Genomic DNA, 24170 nt, shown 5'->3' on the forward strand with positions numbered 1-24170 from the left:
TAAAATACAAAAATGTTTACCTTGCATTTCATTAACTGAAATACCAAGAATTAAAATAATTAGTATCTCTATCCTTTTGTAATAATTAATAATCATTATCTGAAGTTATAATTTCTGTCAACTCCTGAAACACCTCAAAGAAGGTTTCTGTAAAACAAAAGTAGTTTGCATGTATGATTAGCACTTGGTAAATAAGAATATTTGATAAGTCAAAATATCTAATTCCCTGACCACATCAGAGAGTCCATCCATCGAACATCTTGTTACTAGAAATAAACCACTTCGCTCACTACACAATCTGGCAAAGCACTGAATGAAACCTTACCTATCTTCATCTTTATCATACAGCTGGTAATAATCTCCACAGCCGTTCCAAAAGGTGTTATCCACAACTTCTTGCCTTCCTGCTGTGGCTCCACTTTCCGATGTTATCTGGTTATTCTCTGTTTCCCTCTGTGAAACTCTTGAGTAACGTGGATCCAAGAACATACAGTCATGTTCTCCATCGAAGTCATCACATTTTATTAAGAGGTCATCTGGGCCATTTTCCTCGACTTCCAAAGCTTCCCTCCACCTCTGAACACTTCTTTGTTTAGCCTCATGCCTATTAAATCCTGTTTCTTGGTCCACTTGACTTGAACTTACCAGTTTTCTAACTTTGGGCCTTACTACCTGTTCAGGAGAACTTCCCTGGTTGGTGTCCCTACCCCTGGTATTTTGTTCACTGCAAATATGCCCTGGAGCACAGGCTGATTCTTCAGTTGAATTTTCTGTCTGTGGCTCCTGGCTAGTATTTTGCTCTTTCTTTCTAACAACTTCATCTTTAGAAGAGGACCTCTGAAATTCCTGATTGTTCTCTTTGACAAACTCAATGTCACCAAGAGGAGTTTTCACTAAAGGCGCTGAATCTAACTCTTCAAGCTCATCTCTTATTTCACAGTTAAAAGAGGGAATTGGTGGAGAAAGACCAGTATAAGCCTCCACCTCTCCATTTGCCAACTCAAATATTGTATTGCCCAATGCTTCCTGATATCTACCACCTTCCACAACTTCTGCAGAAAGCTGAAGACAGTCATTATCCTCTCCATGCCTGCCATCTGGATCATAAGAGTCAGTATGAACCAGTGCAATTCCATTTTGGACACTTGAAGCGTTACAAGCTCCTGGAGTATATTCTCCCTCAGAGTGATTATGAAGATCCGTACTGCTTCCTAAGGTCTCCCTGCCTTCCCCACTATGATGTACTGCAGCAAAGGAGGGACTGCTCTCAATGGTTTCATTCAATGCTGTATCACAAATGGGAATTTCTGTTTCACTTTTTTCAAATAAAGGATCGCTGGGTAGAGAAGACTGATCCAATGGACTGGAACCTTCGTAGAGAACAAAAGGAAACACATTTGGAAGGATTAATTTAGATAAAATTTGATTTAATAATGACTATTTAAATAGAAATCATACCAATGATGACCTACTTGAGAATGTAAGTGAATTTCTCTGACAGGTGCTTCTATGCTCCCTAAGTTAATTGGGAGGCCAGAACAGTTACCCTATGAGTTCATTTTGCCCTTTCAGTATCATCTCCCTCATATGCCTTTTGCATGTTTTTCACCTAAATCCTAATACTTAAAACATTTTGTGAAAGACATTAAAAAGAGAGGCCGTTTAAAGACTACATGATAAGAGGCATAAGTGAGTTAAGTCATAGGGTAACCAATCTGCCCCCAGTTATTGGGATGTGCAATTCAAACTTAACTTTTTTTATTACATGCAGGTGAAAAAAACTTCAAGAGCTTTTTATGATAGATATAAGAACAGGTTATAGATCTAACAGAAATGACTATTGTGTTTGACGTCAATTCAGATTATATGCCAGTCTTTAGATTTATAATATTAGATTTCTATCTCTAAAATGGATTGTTGTAATACATCTATAATAATGAGTTAACTTTAGATGTTACAGCTATGAATGAAAAACAATGAAAAAGTCAATGTTGATTCTCTTTGCAAGTTTGTCAGAATATCAAGGCAAGAGAAAATCCTATCTATTCTATAAATTACTTTAGCATGTCTATGTTTTATCACTACTAATGTAATAATAAAAATGAAGACATTTGAGATTTCTTGGAACAAAAATTTATAAATTATAAATAACTGAAGAGAAGTCTTCTTATATTACAAAAAGGATCTTTTAACAGAATGACTTTAGCTAATAATTTAGACTCTTATATATAAACGACAGTAAAAGTAAACTAGAATTATCCAATTTACTCAGGATAAGAGGAAGATGATATTTTAGTCCAAAAATACATCATTATAATACATCGGTATCTGAAAAATACTTTTTCAAACCACTTAATAATTAAGAATTTTGAGGGTAAGGGGGATCAAATATGTGGTGATGGAAGGAGAACTGACTCTTGGTGGTGAACACACAATGGGATTTATAGATGATGTAATACAGAATTGTACACCTGAAATCTATGTAATTTTACTAACAATTGTCACCCCAATAAATTAAAAAAATAAAATTTTAATTGAATAAGCATTAGTTGACATTTATATTTTATAAAATGATTTTTAAAAATCAAATTAGCCAAGCCAAATTATTTAGAGATACAATTAGAACAACAAGCTATTTAAAAACATATAGCTATTTAAACATAATATGCAGGATAAAATATATTCAGTTCATATTAAAAATGTTTTTTGATTGAAAGATAGAGATTTCCTCTAGCTAAAGGATGTGACAATATAATCACAGTTACTTGTTACCTTTGACAGGTACGTATGCCATGCCAGTGTAGTTATAGTTTAATGATTGGCCATATTCTATTTTCTTCTATGTTTAAATGTGTATACTATTAAATTCAGTAACAGTTTCAAAATAGAATTTTTTGATAGGAAGTATAGAGTATTTATACTCATAGACACATAAAACCCAACTCACAATTTCAAATATTACAAGACAAATTCCTAAATGCTTATTACCATGTTTTCCCGAAAATAAGACCTAACTGGAAAATAAGCCCTAGCATGATTTTTTCAGGAAGCTCGTAATATAAGCCTTACCCCAAAAATAAGTCCCAGGTAAGTTCATAAGTCAGATGGATGCACTTAGTACGTCCATTGCAACACACAATGGACGTAGTGAATTATAAAATAATAATATTAACATATAAATATAAATATTATTGGCATTGATACTTAAAATAAATGATAATATAAATTATAATTAAGTATTTGTAAATACCCAAGCAGGTGCCTTTGGACAAGAGGTAAACGCCTATGTAAACAGATGAACTCGAGACTTACTGCTGAATGACCAATCGGAGTACAGACACAACGCATGAATAATGTGCACACTTGATAATGAACGGACGTGGTTGTGTCTAATATGAATATTCATAATTCAATACATCATGTGTTATAATGGACATACTTAATGCACTCCTGTGAAATAAAGAAATGTTTTCTAAATTTTGGTGCCTGCAATTTTTCTTCTCTTTTGTGTAGGCCATCATTCTTAACTGTCATCATTTTTGCTGGCACTCCTGTCTCATAAGTCTTCAATCAACACTTGACTTAATGGTAGATTTAAAGGGAATACTATTTTGTCCCCCAGACAAGATGAGTGCAAAAAGAAAGAGCTATTCTGTCGAGTACAAGAAAGGAATTGTGGAGGACTCTCGTGGCAAGAATCTTACGGCTTTCTGCAAAGAGAAGAAGTTGGATCTCCGAATGGTCCAAAAATGGTGAGCAGAGTACCATAACCTCCGTCAACAGGTGGACGAGAGAAATGCTACGAAGTGCTAGTGTGGATCAGGTCAGCAACCATTATTTCCTGAACAGGAAAACATCATCTGTGAATGGATTGCTGACAGGAGAACAAAGTCTTTGGTTGTGCGCAGGGCTGATAGTCAAGCATTTACCCTTGCAATGGCACCACAGTTAGAAATATCCCCAGAAGAATTCAAAGCATCACAACACTGGTTGGATGGCTTCCTTCAGCAATATGAACTGTCTCTAAGATGGACAACACTGTTCAAGCTGGAAGATACTAAAGTTATTAAACGTGCACTTGCATTCAAATTCTTAGTTGATGGCATCGACTTTTCTAAACACCAACTCTCCAACATGATTGCTATGGATGAAACTGCAGTGTTTATGGGCCAGGGATCTCAAACGACAATTGAGCAGAGGGGTGCGTCGTCAATCTACATTTCCTCCACTGGTTATGAAAGTGCACATGTTACCTGTATTTTGGCAATTCGTCTGAATGGAAAGAAAGCTCCACCTATAATCATCACTAAGGGCAAGAAAGATAAGGTTGAACGTGTTTCAGGCATTTATGTTCTTGAAACCGAAAAAGCCTGGTGCACACAAGCAGTTATAAGGAAGTGGGTCGATTTAATTCTGCCAGTTGTTTTGCGAGGTGGCCAAAGAGGTCTGCTAGTCTGGGATTCAGCCAGCGCTCACCGCGCTAAAGACATGAAGAACTTCCTTGCAGAGAAAAGATCAAATAATGATTCCCGCAGGAATGACTGCCTATCTCCAGACTCTTGATTGCAATAAACAAGCCATTCAAAGACCATTTGCACATGGAAATCAATGACTACATTGAAAATAGGATATTTTCAGCATGAAAACTTTGTGAAGCCTAAAACTTTGTGAAAACTTTGTGAAGCAAGAGGTCGTGACTTGGGTGAAGAATTCATGGGATAAAATCACTGACAGCTGTGTTGCCAGCGCACTATGAGCAGGCTACATGGACAAGAAGTGCTCATTTAAGGAGAGCTCTATTGCTGGACATGAGCAATTGTGGCCAATGGTTCTACAGGAAATGCAGTCGCAAGGAATTCAAGCCAGAATTCGGGGTTTAGAGAGTTGTGACCATGTTCCAGAAGAAGATGACAAGACTGCATCTGAATAAATGTAGATTGCTCTACGTGAATAAATGTAGCTTGTTCTACATGAAAAAATATGACATCCACTGAAAATAAGCCCTAATGCATTTTTGGAGCAAAAACTAATATAAGACCAGTCTTATTTTCAGGGAAATAACGGCAATACCTCTTAAATAATTCCATGTTGCATACCTGAGGAATTTTCCTTTAGAACATCATCCAGTTCCAACACCTCATAGTCATCACCAGCCCGACCTAAACTTCTTTCATGCCTGGTCATACACGGTTTAAAACTGACATATGCATGTCTTCTTCCATATCTCCTGCCTGTGATTGTCTGATATCCTCCTGCTGGTTTGGGCCAGCCAGCCTTGCTGGATTCTTGATCCATTGCTGAAAAACAGAATTAAAAATAAAAGAGGTATAGTAATGACATTTATTCTGGCAACTAGTTGGGGTAATGTCTCAATATATTTGTTAGTGTTTGCCAAATCACATGCTACTGAACATCAAGTGTACTTTACTAGTACTATAAAATATACTTGAAAAGTAAACATGAAACACTATGTTATGAGTTATGTGGTCTCTTTACTCCAAAAAACATCTTTTGAAGCTTGGTTCTTTTAAGGTATTTAAGATTTTTATAATGTAACCTACTAAAAAGAGATTTTTCATATGCCAAATTACTATAGAGCAGAAGCTTATTAAGGATATTTGCAGACTGATCCTCCAAATTATCTAAGTATCTTACATATAAGTGCTAAATTGTTGAGAGATTTACTAGCACATGATACAATGATGGTTTCAGTTACATTAAGAGTGAATACATACTTGTCAAAGGTCACAGGTAACTTCTTTAAATGCTATCTGTACTGTCAAAGAATCAACTGAACCACAATAAATACATCCCAAAGATTAGGGTCAGATAAAAATTCTCTGAAAGAAAACAGTGATGAGCTGAGTCAAATGCATGCTACCCCACCTTTCAAAATTACCAATGGTATACTTTATGGCAAGAAAAGTCATCAACATTTGAAGAACTGGAATCCTAAGTTCTGATGACTGAGAAATACATGATAGTAAACAGTAGCATCTTTTACTAAGTGTGACATTATTTTACATATATATATATATATATATATATATATACACACTAGGTATAAGTTTACTTAGTCAATTATATTCTACATATATAATGCAGGAGCTAAACCAAATATTATCTCAGTATATGGCACATTAAAAAAATAGAAAAGTTACATATTTTTACTTTATTGCATTAAAATCAGAAATTGCTTCTAAGCATGAAAGAAAAACAACATGTATCTGTAAGATGTAATATCAAGTCTTATATGATGTTATGTAATCCCCTCAATGACCTAGTGATATAGACACTGCATTTTATTTTAGAGATCAAAATATTAAGATTAAAGTTTTTAAGTAATCTTTCCAATAATCTAATAGTATGATTCCAGAATCACTGCCCTTACTAACTCCTCCAAAGAAAGAGTCTCCAAAGTGGAAAGCACAATAGAAGCCAAGGGCATGTGGAAAGAAAATATAAGATTTCTATTTATACTTATTTTCATATTAAAAATTAGAAATAAAGCTTTACAAATATTCAATATATGGATTGAAACTGGCCTTAAGTAAGACCATGATCACATGTCACATATGGTATCCGGAGGGAAAAATATAAAGTCCTTATTGTACAGGACTGACAGAGACACCTTGCTTACCTGCTGGCTCTTTTTCAATATACTGTGACATATATGGTAGTTTTCGTGTGCCCAGTTCAGTGGAAGTATGGATGTGATTTACTTTTTACTCACACAATCGATAAGCAGCAGCAGATTCCTACAAAGAAACCATGGATTAAACAAAATATTAATACAAGCACAAAAAAAAAAAAGGCAAAACTAATGCCTCTCCTCCTTCTATTGAAATCTTTGTTAGCTGCAAAATACATAAAAAAACACAATCTGATCTGACAAGTCAATCAAAAACCTCCTAAGTATAAGATGGCCATTTGAAAACAGATATACTTCTCTTGAAAAAACCTTGCCATAGTATATTTCATCCTTAAGACTAACAATGAGACAATTACTTATAATTTATATTTGAATAAGCAAATATATTTTGAGAAGTGCGATTGGGGTACATGACCAAACTATTTGGGAGTCTACTACCCTATGCTATCTTCACTTCTCCATTAAACACTATAACCCTGGGATTGTTAAAAGAAGTTCACCCTAACACTCTGGCTACTGTATTGAATAGACTGAAGGGGAATAAGGTCAAAAGCAGGAAACATGTTTACAAAGCTATCTAAATAAGAAAGGCAAAAGATCAGTGGTTTAGAACGGGGTAAAAACAGAGGTGGTGAGAAATGGTCATATTATGAAAGTAGAGCCAACAAAATTTCCTGACACAGAAGGTAAAGAGTCAAGTTTTATAGCCTGGACAACTAGAAAAATAGAATTGCCGTTAACTGATGTAGGAAGCTTTGTGGAAGAGGCAGGTTTGGAGAAAACATCTGGAGTTTAGTTTGGGATGTGTTAAACTTGAGATACCTATTAGACAATTCAATTAGAAATGGTAAATAGGAGCCTGGAGTTGACTGGAGCTGCCAGTATAACTTGGGAGTTATGAACAATGAATATATAGATAACATTCAAAAAGACATGAACTTGTGAACTTGGATAAGACGTCAAACTGTACTTGGAGAAGGGAAGAAGTTCAAGCAAGGATTGAGCCATGGATGATCCAATATTAAGAAGCCAGGAAAAAAGTATCAGAAAAACAGACAGACAGGCCAGTGAGAGAAAAGAAAGACCCAGGATTATGGATGTCAAATGAAGAAAGTGCTTCAGACAGAAGAAATGATCCACTGTGCCAAATGTTGCTGAAAGGTAAAGTATGATGAGGATCTACAGCTGGCCACTGCACTTAGCAACATGGAGGACACAGAGATCCTGACAGGTGCACATTTGGTAGAATGGTGGGTGTAGAGACTGATCAGAATACTGTTAAAAGAGAGTGAGAGGGAAGAACTGGAGAGCAACAGAAATCAGGAAAATCACCCTGTTTCTCAACCATACTTTTCTTTAATGTGATTCCAGTTTCTGCTGATCTAAATTTAGTTTACTTGTTTTCAAGGTCTGTGGGGTATACCCCCTTACTGTTGGCATGGCTGCCATGCTGTGCTTGACAGTATCAAAAGGAATGATACTGGTCTTTTGCTTGTTGGCAATGTCACAACAGCTGCTTAGCACGTACACTCCACCTATCACCCAGTAGATATTCATTAAATAGCTACTGAATCCGGGAAACTTACTTTCAGAATTTAAATGTAACTGATTTAAATGAAACTTTAGGCACAGGGAGAGAGAAATTAGTTGAACTTCCAGGAGACGAGTTTCAAGTAAAAGCTTGGATCTATGTACTCTGTGACTCATCTGGTAGGAGCCAGAAATAACTCACTTTAAAAAGAAAAAAAAATTGAGCTATGATCGACATGTAACATTGTATTAGTTTCAGGTGTACATGATTCAGCATTTATGTGCAGTCTGACAATTAAATTCGCGAACTGGCCATCGTGCGCTTACACTGGCAGCACAGTACAAACAGCTCGGTGAGGTTTCATAACCTCGGTATATCAGTGTCTCACAGCTGTGTTTGTGTTGATGTGTGGGGATGTCTTCCTGAGTGGTATTCATCGCCATTGCGTGTTTTTGTGTGCCACTGCGAGAATGTCTGAGCTTGAATTAGAGCAATGAACATTAAACTTCTTGTTCAACTTGGCAAAAGGGGAAGTGGAATCAGGACCATGTTAGTTCAAGTTTATGGGGACAATGCCATAAAGAAAACAGTGTACAAATGGATTAAACCTTTTCCTGAAGGGAGACAACGTGTCACTGATGAAGAGAGGTCAGGGCGGCCAGTAAGGAGCAGAACTGACGAAGACATTGCAAAAATTCATCGAATTGTGCATCAAAATCGTCGGCTGACTGTGAGAAGCACAGCAGACCAAGTAAACATCGATGAGAAACGTGTTTGCAAAAATGGTCCCTAAGAAGCTCTTGCATCACAACAATGTACCACCTCACACAGCACTGTCTGTGCAGGAGTTTTTAGCTAATAAACAAATAACTGTATTGGAACACCCTCCCTACTCACCTAATCTGTCCCCCACTGACTTCTTTCTTTACCCAAATATAAAGGAAACATTGAAAGGAAGACATTTTGATGACAGTCAGGACATAAAGGGTAATACGACGACAGCTCTGATGGCCATTCCAAAAAAAAGTTCCAAAATTGCTCTGAAGGGTGGACTAGGCGCTGGCATGGGTGCATAGCTTCCCAAGGGGAGTACTTCGGAGGTGACCGTAGTGATATTCATCATGAGGTACGTAGCACTTTTTCTAGGATGAGTTCGCGAACTTAATTGTCAGACCTCGTATATTGCAAAATAAGTTGTTAACATCTGTCACCATACATAGTTATAAAACTTTTTTTGTGATGAGAACTTTTAAGATCTATTTTTTTTAGAAAATTTCAAATATGCAATTTTTTAGAAAATTTCAAATATGCAATAAAGTATTATTAAATACTACTATAGTCACCATGCTGTACATTATATTCCCCATAACTTACTATTTTAACTAAAAGTTAGTACCTTTTGACCCCTTCCCCCATTATGCCCAATCACCCCCACCTCGAGCAACCATCAGTCTTTACTGTTATCTATGAGCCTGATTTATTTGTTTGTTTTTGATTAAACACATAAGTGAGATCACAGAATATTTATCTTTGTCTGTTTGACTTAATTAGCGTAGTACTCTCCAGATTCATACATGTTGTTCCAAAGGGCAGGATTTCATTCTTTTAATGGCTGAATAAAATTCTAATATTCATATCACATCTTTTATTTTTTCAGGAAGATCTTATTTTTTTCGGGGGGGGGCTTATAACAAGTTATTGTCCCCCAGTTCTGGAGGCTAACAGTCCAAAATCAGGGTGTCAGTCAGTAGGGCAATGCTCCACCCCAAAGGCTCTAGGGAAGAATCCCTCTGGTGAATGCCAGCAATCTTTGGCATTTCTTGACTTTATACTGCATCTTCTTTATCCATTCAACCATCGATGAACACTTTGGTTGTTTCTATATCTTGGCAGCAAGAACACGTGGTGGGGGCGGGGTACATATATCTTTTCAAGTTAGTGTTGTTGTTTTCTCCAGATAAATACCCCAAAATGGAATTGCTGGATCATATGGTAGTTCTATTTTTAATTTCTGAGGAACCTCTATACTGTTTCCTATAGTGGCTGCACCAATTTACACTCCCACCAACAGTACACTTTTCTCCACATCCTTCCCAACACTTGTTATTTCTTGTCCTTTTGATAATAGCCATTTTATCAGGTGTGAGGTGATATTGCACTGTTTTGATTTGCATTTCCCCGATAATTAGTGATGTTGAGCATCTTTTCATGTACCTGTTGGTCATCTGTATGTCTTCTTTGGAAAAATGGCTATTCATAGCCTATGCCCATTTTCTAATCAGATTTTTATTTTTTTTGCTATTGAGTTATATGAATTTTTTTTATATATTTTGGATATTAACCCCTTATCACATATATGATTTGCAAATATTTCTCCCATTCAGTACGTTGCCTAGAAATAACTTACTAGAAATAGTGTCTTATCTAGAAATACAAAAGTTAGCTGAGAAACAAATACAATTTGATCTAACTACTCCAAGGGGGAAATCTTCATTACTCTCCCAAAGCCCATTGGAATATTTATTTTATATTCTTCTATATTTAACTTTGCATACATGTCTCTAAAATGCCCCAAAATATTTCTTAATATTCCTTTTAAAATAAACGTCTATAATTATCTAGCCTACCTTTCCTTTAAAAAAAATTCTTTAGTCAAAAAAATTTTGGTTAATTGAGCTATAAATTCAGAAATACAAACTTCATGACAAGATGAGTTTATGACAATGACATGCTACAGAAAACTTACATATGTTTGACCCAATCATATTTTAACCTAGCTTACTAACATTATTTCATCTATTTTCAGCTGCTAAGGCAAAGTAAAAATTCCAAGAGATTAATAAAGTATTTATTTTAAATAAGAATAAGGTTGTACTTAAATTATTCTCACACTTACATATTCTTTTTAATCTACCTCTAAAGTTTTCAAATATTCTATCCATAAGCACAAATGATTGCTTATACATACGTATACACAGCTGCAAAATATTCCAGTAGATCTAACTAGTAGATACACAATAAGTAAGGACTGAGGTGATACTATTCCTACATATCACTGTAAACAACTAGACACATTACTAAAACTAATTGCAGGAAATCAAGTAACCTACTCTCAACCATTAGATTTTGAAGTTATAGGATGCTACACAAGAAAACTTCCAGGATGTGACTACCTAATTCTGCAGATGGACAACTACGGAAATTATAATAATACCTAAAGCAGAGAGAAAATTTTAAAGTACAAATTAAAATTTAAACTTCTAAGATGAAATGGGTTTGCTATCTCTGGCAATATCCAGAGGTAATCTGATGAAAGGCTAAGCTTGCTTAAAAACTACTCTTCTCTGAAAACTTCTATAAACTATTGTAAAAGAGTAACAATAAAACTGAGCATTTACATAGTGAAAATTACATTAAAAATATCAAACATAAGATATATGTAATCAGAGACAGATCTTTGGATAATATCCAAATTTTATATTTAAGTAATCAAAAAATGTATTTCCAATTTGTTATGGTATAGCCTTTATCTCACCAAGTATTTATAAATTGTTATTCTGTTTTTAAAAAGTGTTACAAAATACTGTTTTTAAAGACCATATAGAGAAATCTCTGAAGAAAAAAGCTGAATGAGCATATACCCAACACACTAGAAAAATAGTTTCTATGGTTTAATGGAGGTACAATTGGCTAAAGAAGAAAAAAATTTAAAGGGGAGTCAAAGACAAACTGAAGTGAAAGAATAAAGTATTAATCCGTTAAAAAAACAAGATGAATATTCCTAAAATTTATCTCCTTAGACAGGAAGATCTCTGATTCAGGTGTGGCACAAATAAGACGAGTTCTGCTCAACCCACCCTCCATTTGAGACCAGTTCAGAATAAAGCAGCAGCAGAGATTTATTTTCGCATTGAAGCCAGGAAAACAATAAATAAGGCTACAGGAAAAAAGGAAAATAGAAAATTCAATGTTATGCATACCAAGATGCAGCAAATTTCATTTGATGATAAAAGTCACAATATGTGCTCAGAATACATTACTATATCTGATATTTGGACACTTAGATGTGTGCTAACAACAAGAGCACATGTGAGTGGGGATGGGGGGAATAAAAAAAAAAGCAAGGTAAAATGTTGAAACAAGATGATGTATACAGGGGGGTTCCTTGTAACTCTATAGAAATTTGTCTGGAAACTTTCATAGTAAAAACTTTTAAAGTATTTTCCTTTTCTCTGCAAACATCTGTTGAAGAATTGTTTACATGTAATAAAGTACAAACTCTGAGGCACACATTGTAGTTCAATGAATTTTTATATATGTATACATCTGAGTAACTCCCACCTAGACCAGGATATAAAACATTACCATCACTTCAGGAAGTTCTCACTTCCCCGTCCAAGTCATTAACTGCTCCCAACCCAGAGGCAACCACTTTCCTGACTTCTATTACCCTAAATTAATTTTTCCTGTTTTAAACTTCATACGAGTGAAATCATACAGCATAAATTATTTTATGTGTTTACTTTTGCTCAACAAAATAGTTCTGAGATTCATTCATGTTGCTGTAAACATCCCTGTACATGTTTTGTTTTGTTTTACCTTTCTTCGTACATATGACCTAGAATCACAGTAGAGGGCTGTTTAACTGTAACAAGTAACTGTCAGTTTTCGAAAGCAGCTGAAACAATTTGCATTCCCACCAGCAATATAGAAGAGTGTTAGTTGTTTCATATCCTTGGCAACGCCTGTATTGTCAGTCTCTGATTTCGGCCATTCTGGCCGGGGAGTCATGGTGCCCGTGTGACACTTCCTGATGAGTGATAACGTACAGCACCTTCACCTATGCATACTTACCTTTTGGGTATCTTCTTTTATAAACAACCTGCTCACTTTTTTGCATATTTTAAAAACTGGATTGTTTGCCTTTTCCTTTTTGATTTGTAAGATTTACTTATATTTTCTGGATACAAGTCCTTCACCCGATTTATTTAATGTAAATGTCTTCTTGCAGTATATAGCTTGACTTTTTTCTATGTGAATGATATCCTGATAAATAGAAATTCTTAATTTTCTGTAGTGTAACTTATCAATTTTATGTTCTAAGAAATTTTTGCCTACACTAAGGTGATGAAGATATTCTCCTAGGTTTTCTTCTAGAAGTTTGATAATTTTAGCTTTTACACCTAGATCTAACATCCAACTCAAATGAACTTTTGAATAGAGTATCAGGTAAAAGTCAAGGTTCTTTTTTATTCACATAGATATCCAGTTTACCTAACACAGTTTATTAAAAATAGATGCTTTCTCGTAACTTCAGCAGAGCTTTTGTTATAAACCAAGAATGCACATGTGAAGGTCTACACATTCTAGGTACTCTATTCTTCCATCAGTCTTTTTGTCTACCTTATTCTAATACCAACTGTCTTAATTACTATAACTTCCTACCAAGTCTTGACATTTGAGACATTTACATTTTGATAGAAATTCTGCAATCCATTTGACCAAAAATAAAAAATAAAATTCTGGGATTTTTATTGAATCTATAGCTCAACTGGGGGAAAACTGATATTTTAAACAATATTGAGTTTCCTACTGCATAAAGATGAAATGTTCTCCATTTCCTTAAGTATTTTAAATTGTCTCAACACTGTTTTGTAATTTTCAGTGTAAAGATTTTACCCAAATTTTATTAGATTTATTCTTAGGTATCTTACATATTTTGATGCTATTCTAAATATACTTTTCCAATTTTATTTTATACTTTTTTGGTTGTGTTAATGTCAAAACCAAACAGAGACCAGAAACCTGAAAATTCCCTGAACAGACAAAAACCAGTCTAGTCATATGAACAAAGCTTAATTTAGCTTATTTTGCAAGGCTAAATTGACCCGGATCACTTCTTGCTTGTCTCTAAAAATCATAAGCAAAACTTGAACTGCTTCCCAAGGTTAATATGAGGTAACTACTGACCAATTCCCTATCATTTAAGAAAATTCTAATACAAATAGTCCCTGACCTATAACGGTTTGACTTACAATTTACCGACTTCATGATGGGGTGAAAGCAATACGCATACAGTAGAAACCATACTTCAAAGTCTGAGCTTTTCTCAGGCTGACGTGTGGTACCATACTCTGGTGGTGCGGGGCAGCGGCAGTGAGGTGCAGCTCCCAGGCAGGCACGAGACCACGAGGACAGGCAACCTATATACTCTCCACTGCACTGTGTCGTGTTTATTGGCTATTGTGGTCAATAAATTACACGAGATATTCAACATTTAATTAATAAGTAGTCTTTATATTAGAAGATTTCGTCCAACTGTAGGTTAATGTAAGTGTCCTGCATGTGTTTAAGATAGGCTAGGCTAAGCTATGATGTTCAATAGGTTAGGTGTATTAAATGCATTTTCGACTTATATTTTCAACTCATGATGGGTTTATCACGACATAACCTAATTGTAACCAGAAACTGTGAACAATAAAGCCACTGCTTTCTCACTACATAAAGTGCCTTTTAACAATATACCCTTGAGCCTCATTCCCTGTTTTGTTTTGAGTGCTCCTGGTTTACAAATTTTGTTTTGGTGTGTACACAATCAACTTTTACTAATTACTACTTCAGTGATTCACTGGTTTTACTTCTGTTATTTTTGAACCTTTGACAGTTCATGGCATCAGAAGTCAGCCCCAAGAAAACTCCCCATGCCCCCTGACTCCAAGGCCAGTGAGCAAACAGGTGCTGGTACCCACAGAACTCCCTGAGCTCACTACTTTCTCACCAACCCTGGAGTCCGAGACTGTCTTTCTTGGATCCAAGCTCCATTCTCTGCATTTTGAAGTCTCCAACTTTACTGTGAATACCTGTATTTTGTTTGTTGAAGCTTCTTGGTAAGTCACCCCATTGTGTTCAAAAGGAGAGCAAACACATGATTCCCTGTGTTTTGGAACAGGTATTGGAAAACAGGGCCCTTCGTAGTACAGACATCTTAGGAAATCTAAAGGCAAAAATGGGTTACACCTGGTCAATGCACCAAGCTCTTGTGCCTTTTAGAAAAAGACGTGAATTTTTGGAATTGTTGTGGCCACTTTGGGGAACAACTTAGGTAAGTCCACCTTAAGGGGAAATCTTAAAAGAGGCGATTCCAAACTACTCTGAAACAATAAAAGACATTCTTTGACTACAAGCTGCTAAAAGACAAAATGACTCTAAAAACAGCTCTAAAAGGATAAGGACAGCATGCAAACAAAAAATCTTTAGCAAAATAACTGGTCATCTGAGCAGGTAACTAACTTAGTCCATCTACCAGAAACACAATTTGTATCCAACCACTCTTTTGAGTTTTATACAAGACATGGCTAAATTTTTTTATACAAAAGCTGTAAGATCTGTTTATGTCTTTCTGTATGTGTATGTGTGTCCATATGTTATAGATATGTGATATTTTTCTACCTCCAAATGGTATTGCCAAAATGAATTTGTAGAAAGCTCTATTTGTCTTTAAACATTTAAGTATTTATATATAATCAAGTATAGTCTAAGAAATATAGAAATTTACCTAAATGTTTTTTAAGTTTACGTGATCTAGGACAATCTTTGATAAAGCTAGTTCAAGTTTGTTGGTTTAATAAAAGCAAGAATATCTTCAAAATCTGTCAATAAGAAAAATAATTTAAGATAGTGGTTAGCTGTTTAATGTCTAATTCAAGCACATTACTAAAAGCAAGCAATTTAAATAAAAACAAAAGTTCATACTGAGTTAAACTAAATAATGGATATTCATTTAAAATCTAAATAATTTCCAAATAAGATAAACATCAAATGCTAAACATAAGTTTACCTACTTTTGTTTTTTTAACTTTTTACAGAGAGACAAAAGATATTTGGGTCTATTAACATGTTTTGTGCCAATCTGAAAATACTATGAGGCAGAATATACTCCTAGAAATTATAAAATGTATTTATAAATTTGCTAGCCTATATAATTGCTTACTTCTTATTTTTCAGTAGGAATTAAAGACTCTCAAAGGTTAAGAATTCTAATTAGTATATGTAATTAAAACTACCAGAAATAATAACGGTGAAAGAAAATAACTATAAATGAAAAACAAGTAAAGAAAATATGGTTTTGGGGATAAGGAAAGATATGAAGGACATGTTTTTTGTTTGTTTTGTTTTGTAAAGGAAAAAAGTAATTTTGTCCTAAAGTAAAATGACTGTTACAGTTGGGGAAAAAATAAGATAGGATAACAGCTAAATGGATACAGAAACTTGCAGAAGCTTTGTAGAAAATGAATATTGAAAAAGAATTCCATGTGTATTCATGCTAAGACTGGGATGGATTTATTTTAAAGAAAAGAGAGTTTTAATATCCAAAGTATCCTGGTGCAAAATTAGAATTTGGTTTTCTCTTTCTTGAAAGAACAGAGTTTTTTAGATATTGGCCTGCTCTTAGTAAGAAATCATAAACAAAGGGCTTTTTTCTTAACCTTTAATGTAATCTGCAAAGGAAACAAAGATTCTGTGTCTAATGAAAATATTTCCTGTGCTTCACGTTATCATGATCAAGTCTTTGATTACTTACAAAAACAACTGCGTCTTCTCTACTAAAAGAGCTAAGGTTCTTTTATAACTATGTAACTTTCTGTATTTGCCTTTTAAATGTCACTTTGGTTGAATGGATAAGTCAATTGCATGAGCCGCGCGTGTGTGTATGTGTATGTGTGTGTGTGTGTGTGTGTATTCTCATCAGATCACTAACAATGGTCATTTTCGAGTCTTTTGTCATTTACAATTACTGTTTTTACTCTGATGCTTTTGTAAAAGTGTTCCTGTAATAGTCCTTCACCTTCAAAGAAATTCATGGAAAAAACCCTGACAAGTACTCTAAAATGCAGATTTCTGGTAACTTTAAGATCAAAATATTGAACTGAGGTTAATAATTTTTAAAACTTTAATTAATGGAAAACTGATTGATTCATAAAGCTGCTAACCCAAGATGAAGCAAAACAATTATATAACAGCGAATGAACAATATAGATAATTATAATTTTTATGACTTCACTTAAAACATTGTTAGTTCTTTAATGTTTTGTTTGCAGATTTAAAGGATCCCCTTTCTCCTCTCTATTATGCCATCTATAAGTTAGAGGAATTTGATAAAGTGTATCTTTTGCAACAAAGATTTAAAGAATTATATTTTTCTCTCTACCTGATCCCTCCAGAATTCAGAAACTACTATTACACATCTACTTTTATGACAATATATGTCTTTACATAAGTTCAGTAACAATCTGTTCTCCTTGTAACAGGGCACAATTGAACAAGTCCTTAGCTTGGCTTCCAGCAGGAGAAGCTTTTGTAAGTCCAATTTGATATTCCTTACGAAAAGTTCGAGCAAAGCAGACTTAACAGAGCCTATATGGTCAGTCACTTCTTTCTGCATGTGTAAATAATTAGACCAAATTTATTGAAACTAGACTTAATCTGCACACAACTAGGTCTTAATGTAGTTATCTTTGATAGAAAGGGTGATGATAATAGAGAGAAAAACGATATTTTAGCAATGTATACCTTTGTGGATATCAGATTCTGGTGCTGTTATCTTTGAGGTTGTTTTATACCTGTACCCTGGACTGGATCCTGAATTCTTCTAGTTTCCTTCAATATTTGGCTAGAACTTTCACTCACTGAGTATGATATTAGCTGTGGGTTTTTTGTTGACACTTTTTACAAAATTAATAATGTTTCCTTCTCCTAGTTTGATGAGAATTTTTAACAAAACAGATGTTGAATTTTGTCAAATTCTGTATCTACAGAAATGATCCTATGGTTATTCTACATTGTTCTGTAAAGAAGTAGATTACACTGATTGACTTAAAAGCATTAAAACCAACCTCGCTTTCCTGGAACAAATCTGGGACATATTATCCTTTTTATTATACATATCACTGGATTATTTCCATTACCTATGTTCAAGAATAATCTTGGCCTAAAATTTCTTTCTTTTGTCATGGTCTTATCAGGTTTTACTATCAGGATTTTGCTAAAATTATAAAATATCCTGGGAATTTCCTCCCTCCCATCCTCCCTCCCTTTCTTTCTTTCTGTTAACTCTCAGAAGAGTCTATGTAAAACTGACATCAGACCTTACTTAAATGTTTGGAAGATTTACCAGTTGTAGCCATCTAGGCCTAGGGTTTTCTTGTAGGAAAGTTTTTGATAAATTCAATTTGTTTAATAGACATTGGACAACTCGTATTTTTCATTTCTTCACATGTCAGTTTTGATTGTTTTTCAAGGATTATGATCTTTCATTCAAGTTATCAAATGTATTAACATAAAGTTGTTGTATTGCTCTTTATTAACAATTTAATATCTATAGAATCTGTAGCAGTGCCTCCTTTTTCATTCCTGGTATTGGTAATTTGTGTTTTCTCCCATTTTTTTGTTGACCATTTCACCACACATTTATTATTTTTAAGAAGTCCTCTCAACAAACTGACTGTAAAACTTTTCTATGTCACTGGATTCTACTTTTAAATTTACTATTTCCTTCTCTCAATTTTATTTGGGCTTGATATTTTTCTCCCTTTAGTTGCGAGATTATACTACTGGCTTTTAACCTTTCGCCTGTATTCACATATGCATATAAAAATATAAAGTTCTCTCAAAGCACTGCTTCAGCTGTATTAAACAAGTTCTATTGTATTTTATTGTTTTTCAGATCAAAATGTTTCCCAATTTCCATTATGACTTTGTTTTTGATTCATGTACAACTTAGAAATGTCTTGTTTAATTTCTAACATTTGGAGATTTTCTAGTTATTTTTCTGTTACTGAGTTGTAATAATTCCACAGTGGTCAAAAAAATGCACTGTACAATTTCAATCCTTTTAAATCTGATGATACTTTAAAGACCAGAATATTTTGGAAATGTTCCATGTGCATTTTAAAAAATGTATAGTCTTCAGTTGTTAAATACAGTGTTCTACAAATGTCAATTATGTCAAGTTGAATAATCATGTCAAATTTTCTATTCCCTTGCTGATAGTTTTGTATAATTGTTCTATCAGTTACTTTAAATGTATATATAAAATCTCTAGCTACAAATGCTTATCTATAATTCCTGTTAGTTATATTAACTTTTATATTCAGACACTATGAGGTGTGATAAAAAAATACGGTGTTTAGATGAAAAAAATGTATTACAATAAACGACACATCCGTATTAATGTCCCTCAAAATACGCCCCCCTCTCTCTGAACGCACTTATCTAATCATTCTTGCCACTTTCTGAAGCATTTCTGGAATGCTTTTTTAAATTGTGCTGTCGAGGCTGCCTCAGTGTCCTGAATCAATTCAAAATGTTTACCTGAAAGTAAAGGTCATTTTTGACTTTGGGGAACAGTCAGAAGTCACACGGTGCCAGATCTAGTGAATAAGGTCGATGAGAACAAACTGTAATGTTTATTTGATAGAAACTGCCGTATGAGAAGCGATGTGTGACAAAAAGCCTTTCCGTTGTGATCAGAAAATATGGCGAATGCAGCTGCTGAGTGCCATCCAATGGAACGGCAGGGATCTTCAATACGGGAAGCAGCGCATCAAACCTTAGTAACAGTGTGTGACAGTTTCAACTTGTTCACTGCAGTCAATTGGATGTGAGCTACGGTCAAGAGAAGGTGTATTTGAAAGTGTGCCATAAACCAACCTCCATCATGACAACGCTCCGTGTCACACACATCACTTCTGGTACAGAAATTTCTGTCAAACAAAAACATGATGGTGTGTCCTCATCCACCTTATTCACTGGATCTGGCACCGTGTGACTTCTGGCTCTTCCTCAAAGTTACAATGATTCAGGACATGGAGGCAGCCATGACAGCACAATTAAAGACACTCACAAAAGAGGACTCCTAGAATTGCTTCAGAAAGTGGCAAGAGCGATGGGATAAGTGTGTTGGAAGTGAGGGGGAGTATTTTGAGGGAGATTAATGGCAATGTGTCCTTTACTGTAATCAATTCTTTTTCATTTAAACATTTACCGTATTGTTTGATCACACCTTATATATTATTAGGTGAATACACACTGGGGATTATTATACCTTCTTGATGAACTGACCCACTTATATTTTTGTCCTCATCCCTTAAAAAGGTCTTGCCTTAAGACTATTTTGTACATTGTAAATATAGCCACATCAGCTTTCTTTTGGTGAATGTTTACAGACAATACTTCGTCCCTCTTTTTACTTTATCCTATCTGAGCCTTTACACTGAAAGTTTTTTTTTTCTATGAACAGAATATAGTTGGGTCATGCTTATTTATAAAGCCTAACAATATCTGTATTTCCACTGAAGTGTTTAATCCATTTAAATTTGACATAATTACCACTATAGACGGGTTTAAGTAACATTTTGCTATTCTTTTCATTTTCCTCATGTGTTGTTTCTCTATTCTTCCTTCCTTGACTTCTTTGGTACTGATCTTTTTTTTTTTACTATTCCATTTTATGTCAAGCATTAGCTTATCTGATATACCTGTCAGTATTGTTCTTTTAATAGTTCCCCTAGAAATTACAAAATACATCCTTCCTGTATGCTGAATGTTGTTTTCTAGGGTTTCTGGATAAGTCACTTCCCTCTAAAGAGAGTTTAAGTTTCCTTCCTTCGGTAATTATGTTGCAGGTAAAGACAAAGTGTAGACAGAGAGTACAGAATCTCTGAGAATTGTAGAAACAAAGAAATTTGGCAGTCACTCACAGGCCCTTATTCCCGGATCTCTACTGGGTACTGAAAAGACTGGAAACAGGCTGGGAGATTAAAGAGACCATTTTTCAGTGGTGGAAGAAAGGGAGCAACTGCCAAGGAAGGAAAGGAAGGAAACCCTACCTAAACCCTAACCCCTAGAGAAAAAAGACTTACACTACTGGGACGAGGATAGCAATCACTGGGGATGGGCTAGGGATGGGTAAAAGAAAAGGCCTTTACTCCTGGGGTAGGATTAGGAAACAGAGTAAGGATTTTAGGAATGAAAATGCAAAAAATAAAAAATACATTAAGAGAGATGAAGAATGTATTTTATGAGCTCAGAAAAAGACTAGTTGGGGAAAAGTATAAATGAGCTTCAAGACAGGTCAGGAGAAATTACCCAAAATGAGATAAAAAGTTAATTTGTTTAAAATGCAGGGGATGGAAACCTAACAGAGCCTCCAAGAATGCTGGGACTCTATCAAACGAACTACTGGAATCCCACAAAGAAGAAAGTGAGTGGTACAGAAGAACTATTAGAAGAAAAATGCTGAGAAGTATCCAAATATGATTTAAGAGATCAAACCATAAACCTAGATTCAGTGGACAACCACAAAAATCAGGATAAATACAAAACATACACACACACCAAAGACAAATCTTATTTAACTAACTATAAATCCCAACAATAAAGGAAACATTTTTGATGCAGACAGAGGAATGAAGAATTACAACTAACTTCTTGTCAGAAACTATGCAAGCCAAAAGAATATATAAAGGCAACAACCTTAAAGTGATACAAGAAAAACACGAAACAAGAATTCTGTACCCAGCAAAATATCTTTCAAAAGAAAAGGTAAAATACAGTACGTTTAAGCCAATCCAAGAGATATTGTTACCAGTAGATGTGAACTGCAAGAAATGTGAAATGAAGTTCTTTAGGCAGAAAGAATACAATAAAGACACTTGATTCTACAAAGTATAGAACTCTGAAAATAATTAAAGTGAAGGTGAATGTAAAAGACTTTTTCTTATTTTTCAGTCACTTCAAAAGAGAACTATGAAAAGTAGCACTGTGTGATGGAACTTTGTGATAAGACAGAAATATCTCACACAGTTCAATGTTAAAGCTAAAAGCTACATGTGGCTACCAAGTACTTGAAAAATAGCTAGTAAAAGAGAGAAAATTAATTACAACCTAATTAAATACTAACTACTGTAAATTCAAAGTTAGATAGTCACATTGGCCAGCGAATAACTACTGGGCAATGCAGATCTGAAAAAAAACATAACACTAAGATATTATGAATTTGTGGCATAAGTAAAAGTAAAATGTATGACAACAATAGTGTAAAAGATAGTAAGGAGAAAGTGAAAATATATTATTGTAAGGCTGACACTAAATAGTGGTATTATAGTGCTTGAATATAGGCTGAAATTAAAGATGTGTAAGGTAAATCATAGAGAAAGCAGTATAACTTTTTTAAAGAGGCAAACTAAGTGTAAGTAGAAAGCGAATAAGGATAAAACAGACTCAAAAACAGAGAATATAGAGCAGATGGGTTAAATAGAAAACAACTAATAAGATGGTAGATTTAAATCCAATTGCATCAATAATTACATTAAAAATAAATTATGTAAATCACCTAATTAAAAAGCCAGATTGCCAGTTAAAAAGCAGGTTGTCTACAGCAAACTCCCTTTAAATATTAAGGCATAAATTCAAAGTAAAAGAACATAACATGCAAACACTAATTAAAAGAAACAAGTAGTGGCGATATTAATATCACATAAAGTAGACTGTAGAGAAAAAACACTACCCAAGATAAAGAGGAATATTATACAATGATAAAGGGGTCAATTTACCAAGACAACAATCCTAACTGTATATGAACCTAACAACAGAAGTTCAAAATACATGAAGCAAACTTGTTAGAACAAAAAGGAGAAATAGACAAATCTGTAATTATACTGGGAGACTTCAACTCTTCTTGCAGTGATCAACAAAATAAGTAGACAGAAGATCAGTAAGAAAATAGAAAACCTAAGAAGCACCATCAATCAGCTTGACCTGACAATTAAGACTATTCAATATAAATTATAGAAATTAATATTTAATATAGAATATAGAACTTACACAATACTCCAACCAAAAGCAGAATACCTATTATTTGAAAATGCACATGGAACATTTACCAAGTCTGACCATATTCTGGGCCAAAAAAAAAACCTTCACATTGCTTAAAAGAAATTATACAATGTATGTTATCCGTATACAACAATATTAAACATAGAAATCAATTACAGAAAAAGGCAAAATCACCACATATATGGAAATTAAACAACATACTTCTAAAAAAAACCCATGGGTCAAAGTGTAAGTCACATAAGAACTTATAATAGAAAACATCATTATAACAAAATCTGTGGGAACATTTTACACCTCAGGAAATCAGAATAGAGTGGATTTAAACCCAAGACATACAAAAAAAAAAAAAAAAGAAAGAAAAAAAGAGCAGAAATCAATGAAATTGAAAATGTATATTAAAAAGCAATAAAATAAAAGGCTGGATCTTTGGAAAAATAAAAATGTGGATAAACCTGGAAACAAACAAAGGCACAAAAGAGGACACACTGACATTATCAGTAATGAAAGAAAAAAAAAAGAAGACATCACTACAGATGCAACAGACATTACAAGGACAATAAATAAACAACTTTATGGCAATGAATAGATGAAATAGACAAATTCCTTGAAAGACACAAACTACTAAAGCTCACATACTGAGTAAAAGTGACTCAAATAGTCAAAGACTGAAAATTTTCAAGAAGAAACAACCATAATCATCCTATACCTATTAAAGTAATTGAATGTATCTTTTCAAACCTTTCAACAAAGAAAACTCTAGTCCCAGATGGGTTAGCTTGCAAACTCTAACAAACAATTCTATCCACTTTTTTTTTTTCAGAAAACATAAAAAGAAACACTTTCCAACCCTACGAGCCCAGCATTATTCTGATAAAAAAACTATACATACACACACACACACACACACACACACGTGTGTGTGTATATATATATATATATATATATATATATGAAAAAGCATCCTTCATGAACATAGATACAAAAAAGTACCCAATAAAAAAGTACTCAAAAAAAGTACACAAATCTAATTCACAAATGTATGGAAACGATAATACATCATATCCAAGTGAAGTACATCTAGAGAATGCAAGG

The 24170-nt window shown here is 34.2% G+C and overlaps 1 protein-coding gene across 3 annotated transcripts in view; it reads right to left on the reverse strand.

Moving 5' to 3' along the window:
- PJA2 (praja ring finger ubiquitin ligase 2) overlaps window positions 1–24170 on the reverse strand; it is a 68413-nt gene that overhangs the window by 39326 nt on the left and 4917 nt on the right. For 2 of the 3 annotated variants that reach the window (XM_033110397.1, XM_033110399.1), the window contains exons 2-5: window positions 6641–6758; window positions 6392–6412; window positions 5097–5297; window positions 326–1370 (exon numbers count right to left, since the gene is read on the reverse strand). In XM_033110397.1, the coding sequence (XP_032966288.1) occupies window positions 326–1370; window positions 5097–5297; window positions 6392–6412; window positions 6641–6671 (1298 nt within the window). In that variant the 5' untranslated portion in view covers window positions 6672–6758. The remainder of the gene's footprint in view (window positions 1–325; window positions 1371–5096; window positions 5298–6391; window positions 6413–6640; window positions 6759–24170) is intronic. The other variant, XM_033110400.1, reaches the window with a different exon arrangement.

The sequence above is a fragment of the Rhinolophus ferrumequinum genome, chromosome 7, assembly GCF_004115265.2.
Source record: "Rhinolophus ferrumequinum isolate MPI-CBG mRhiFer1 chromosome 7, mRhiFer1_v1.p, whole genome shotgun sequence".
NCBI lineage: Eukaryota > Metazoa > Chordata > Mammalia > Chiroptera > Rhinolophidae > Rhinolophus > Rhinolophus ferrumequinum.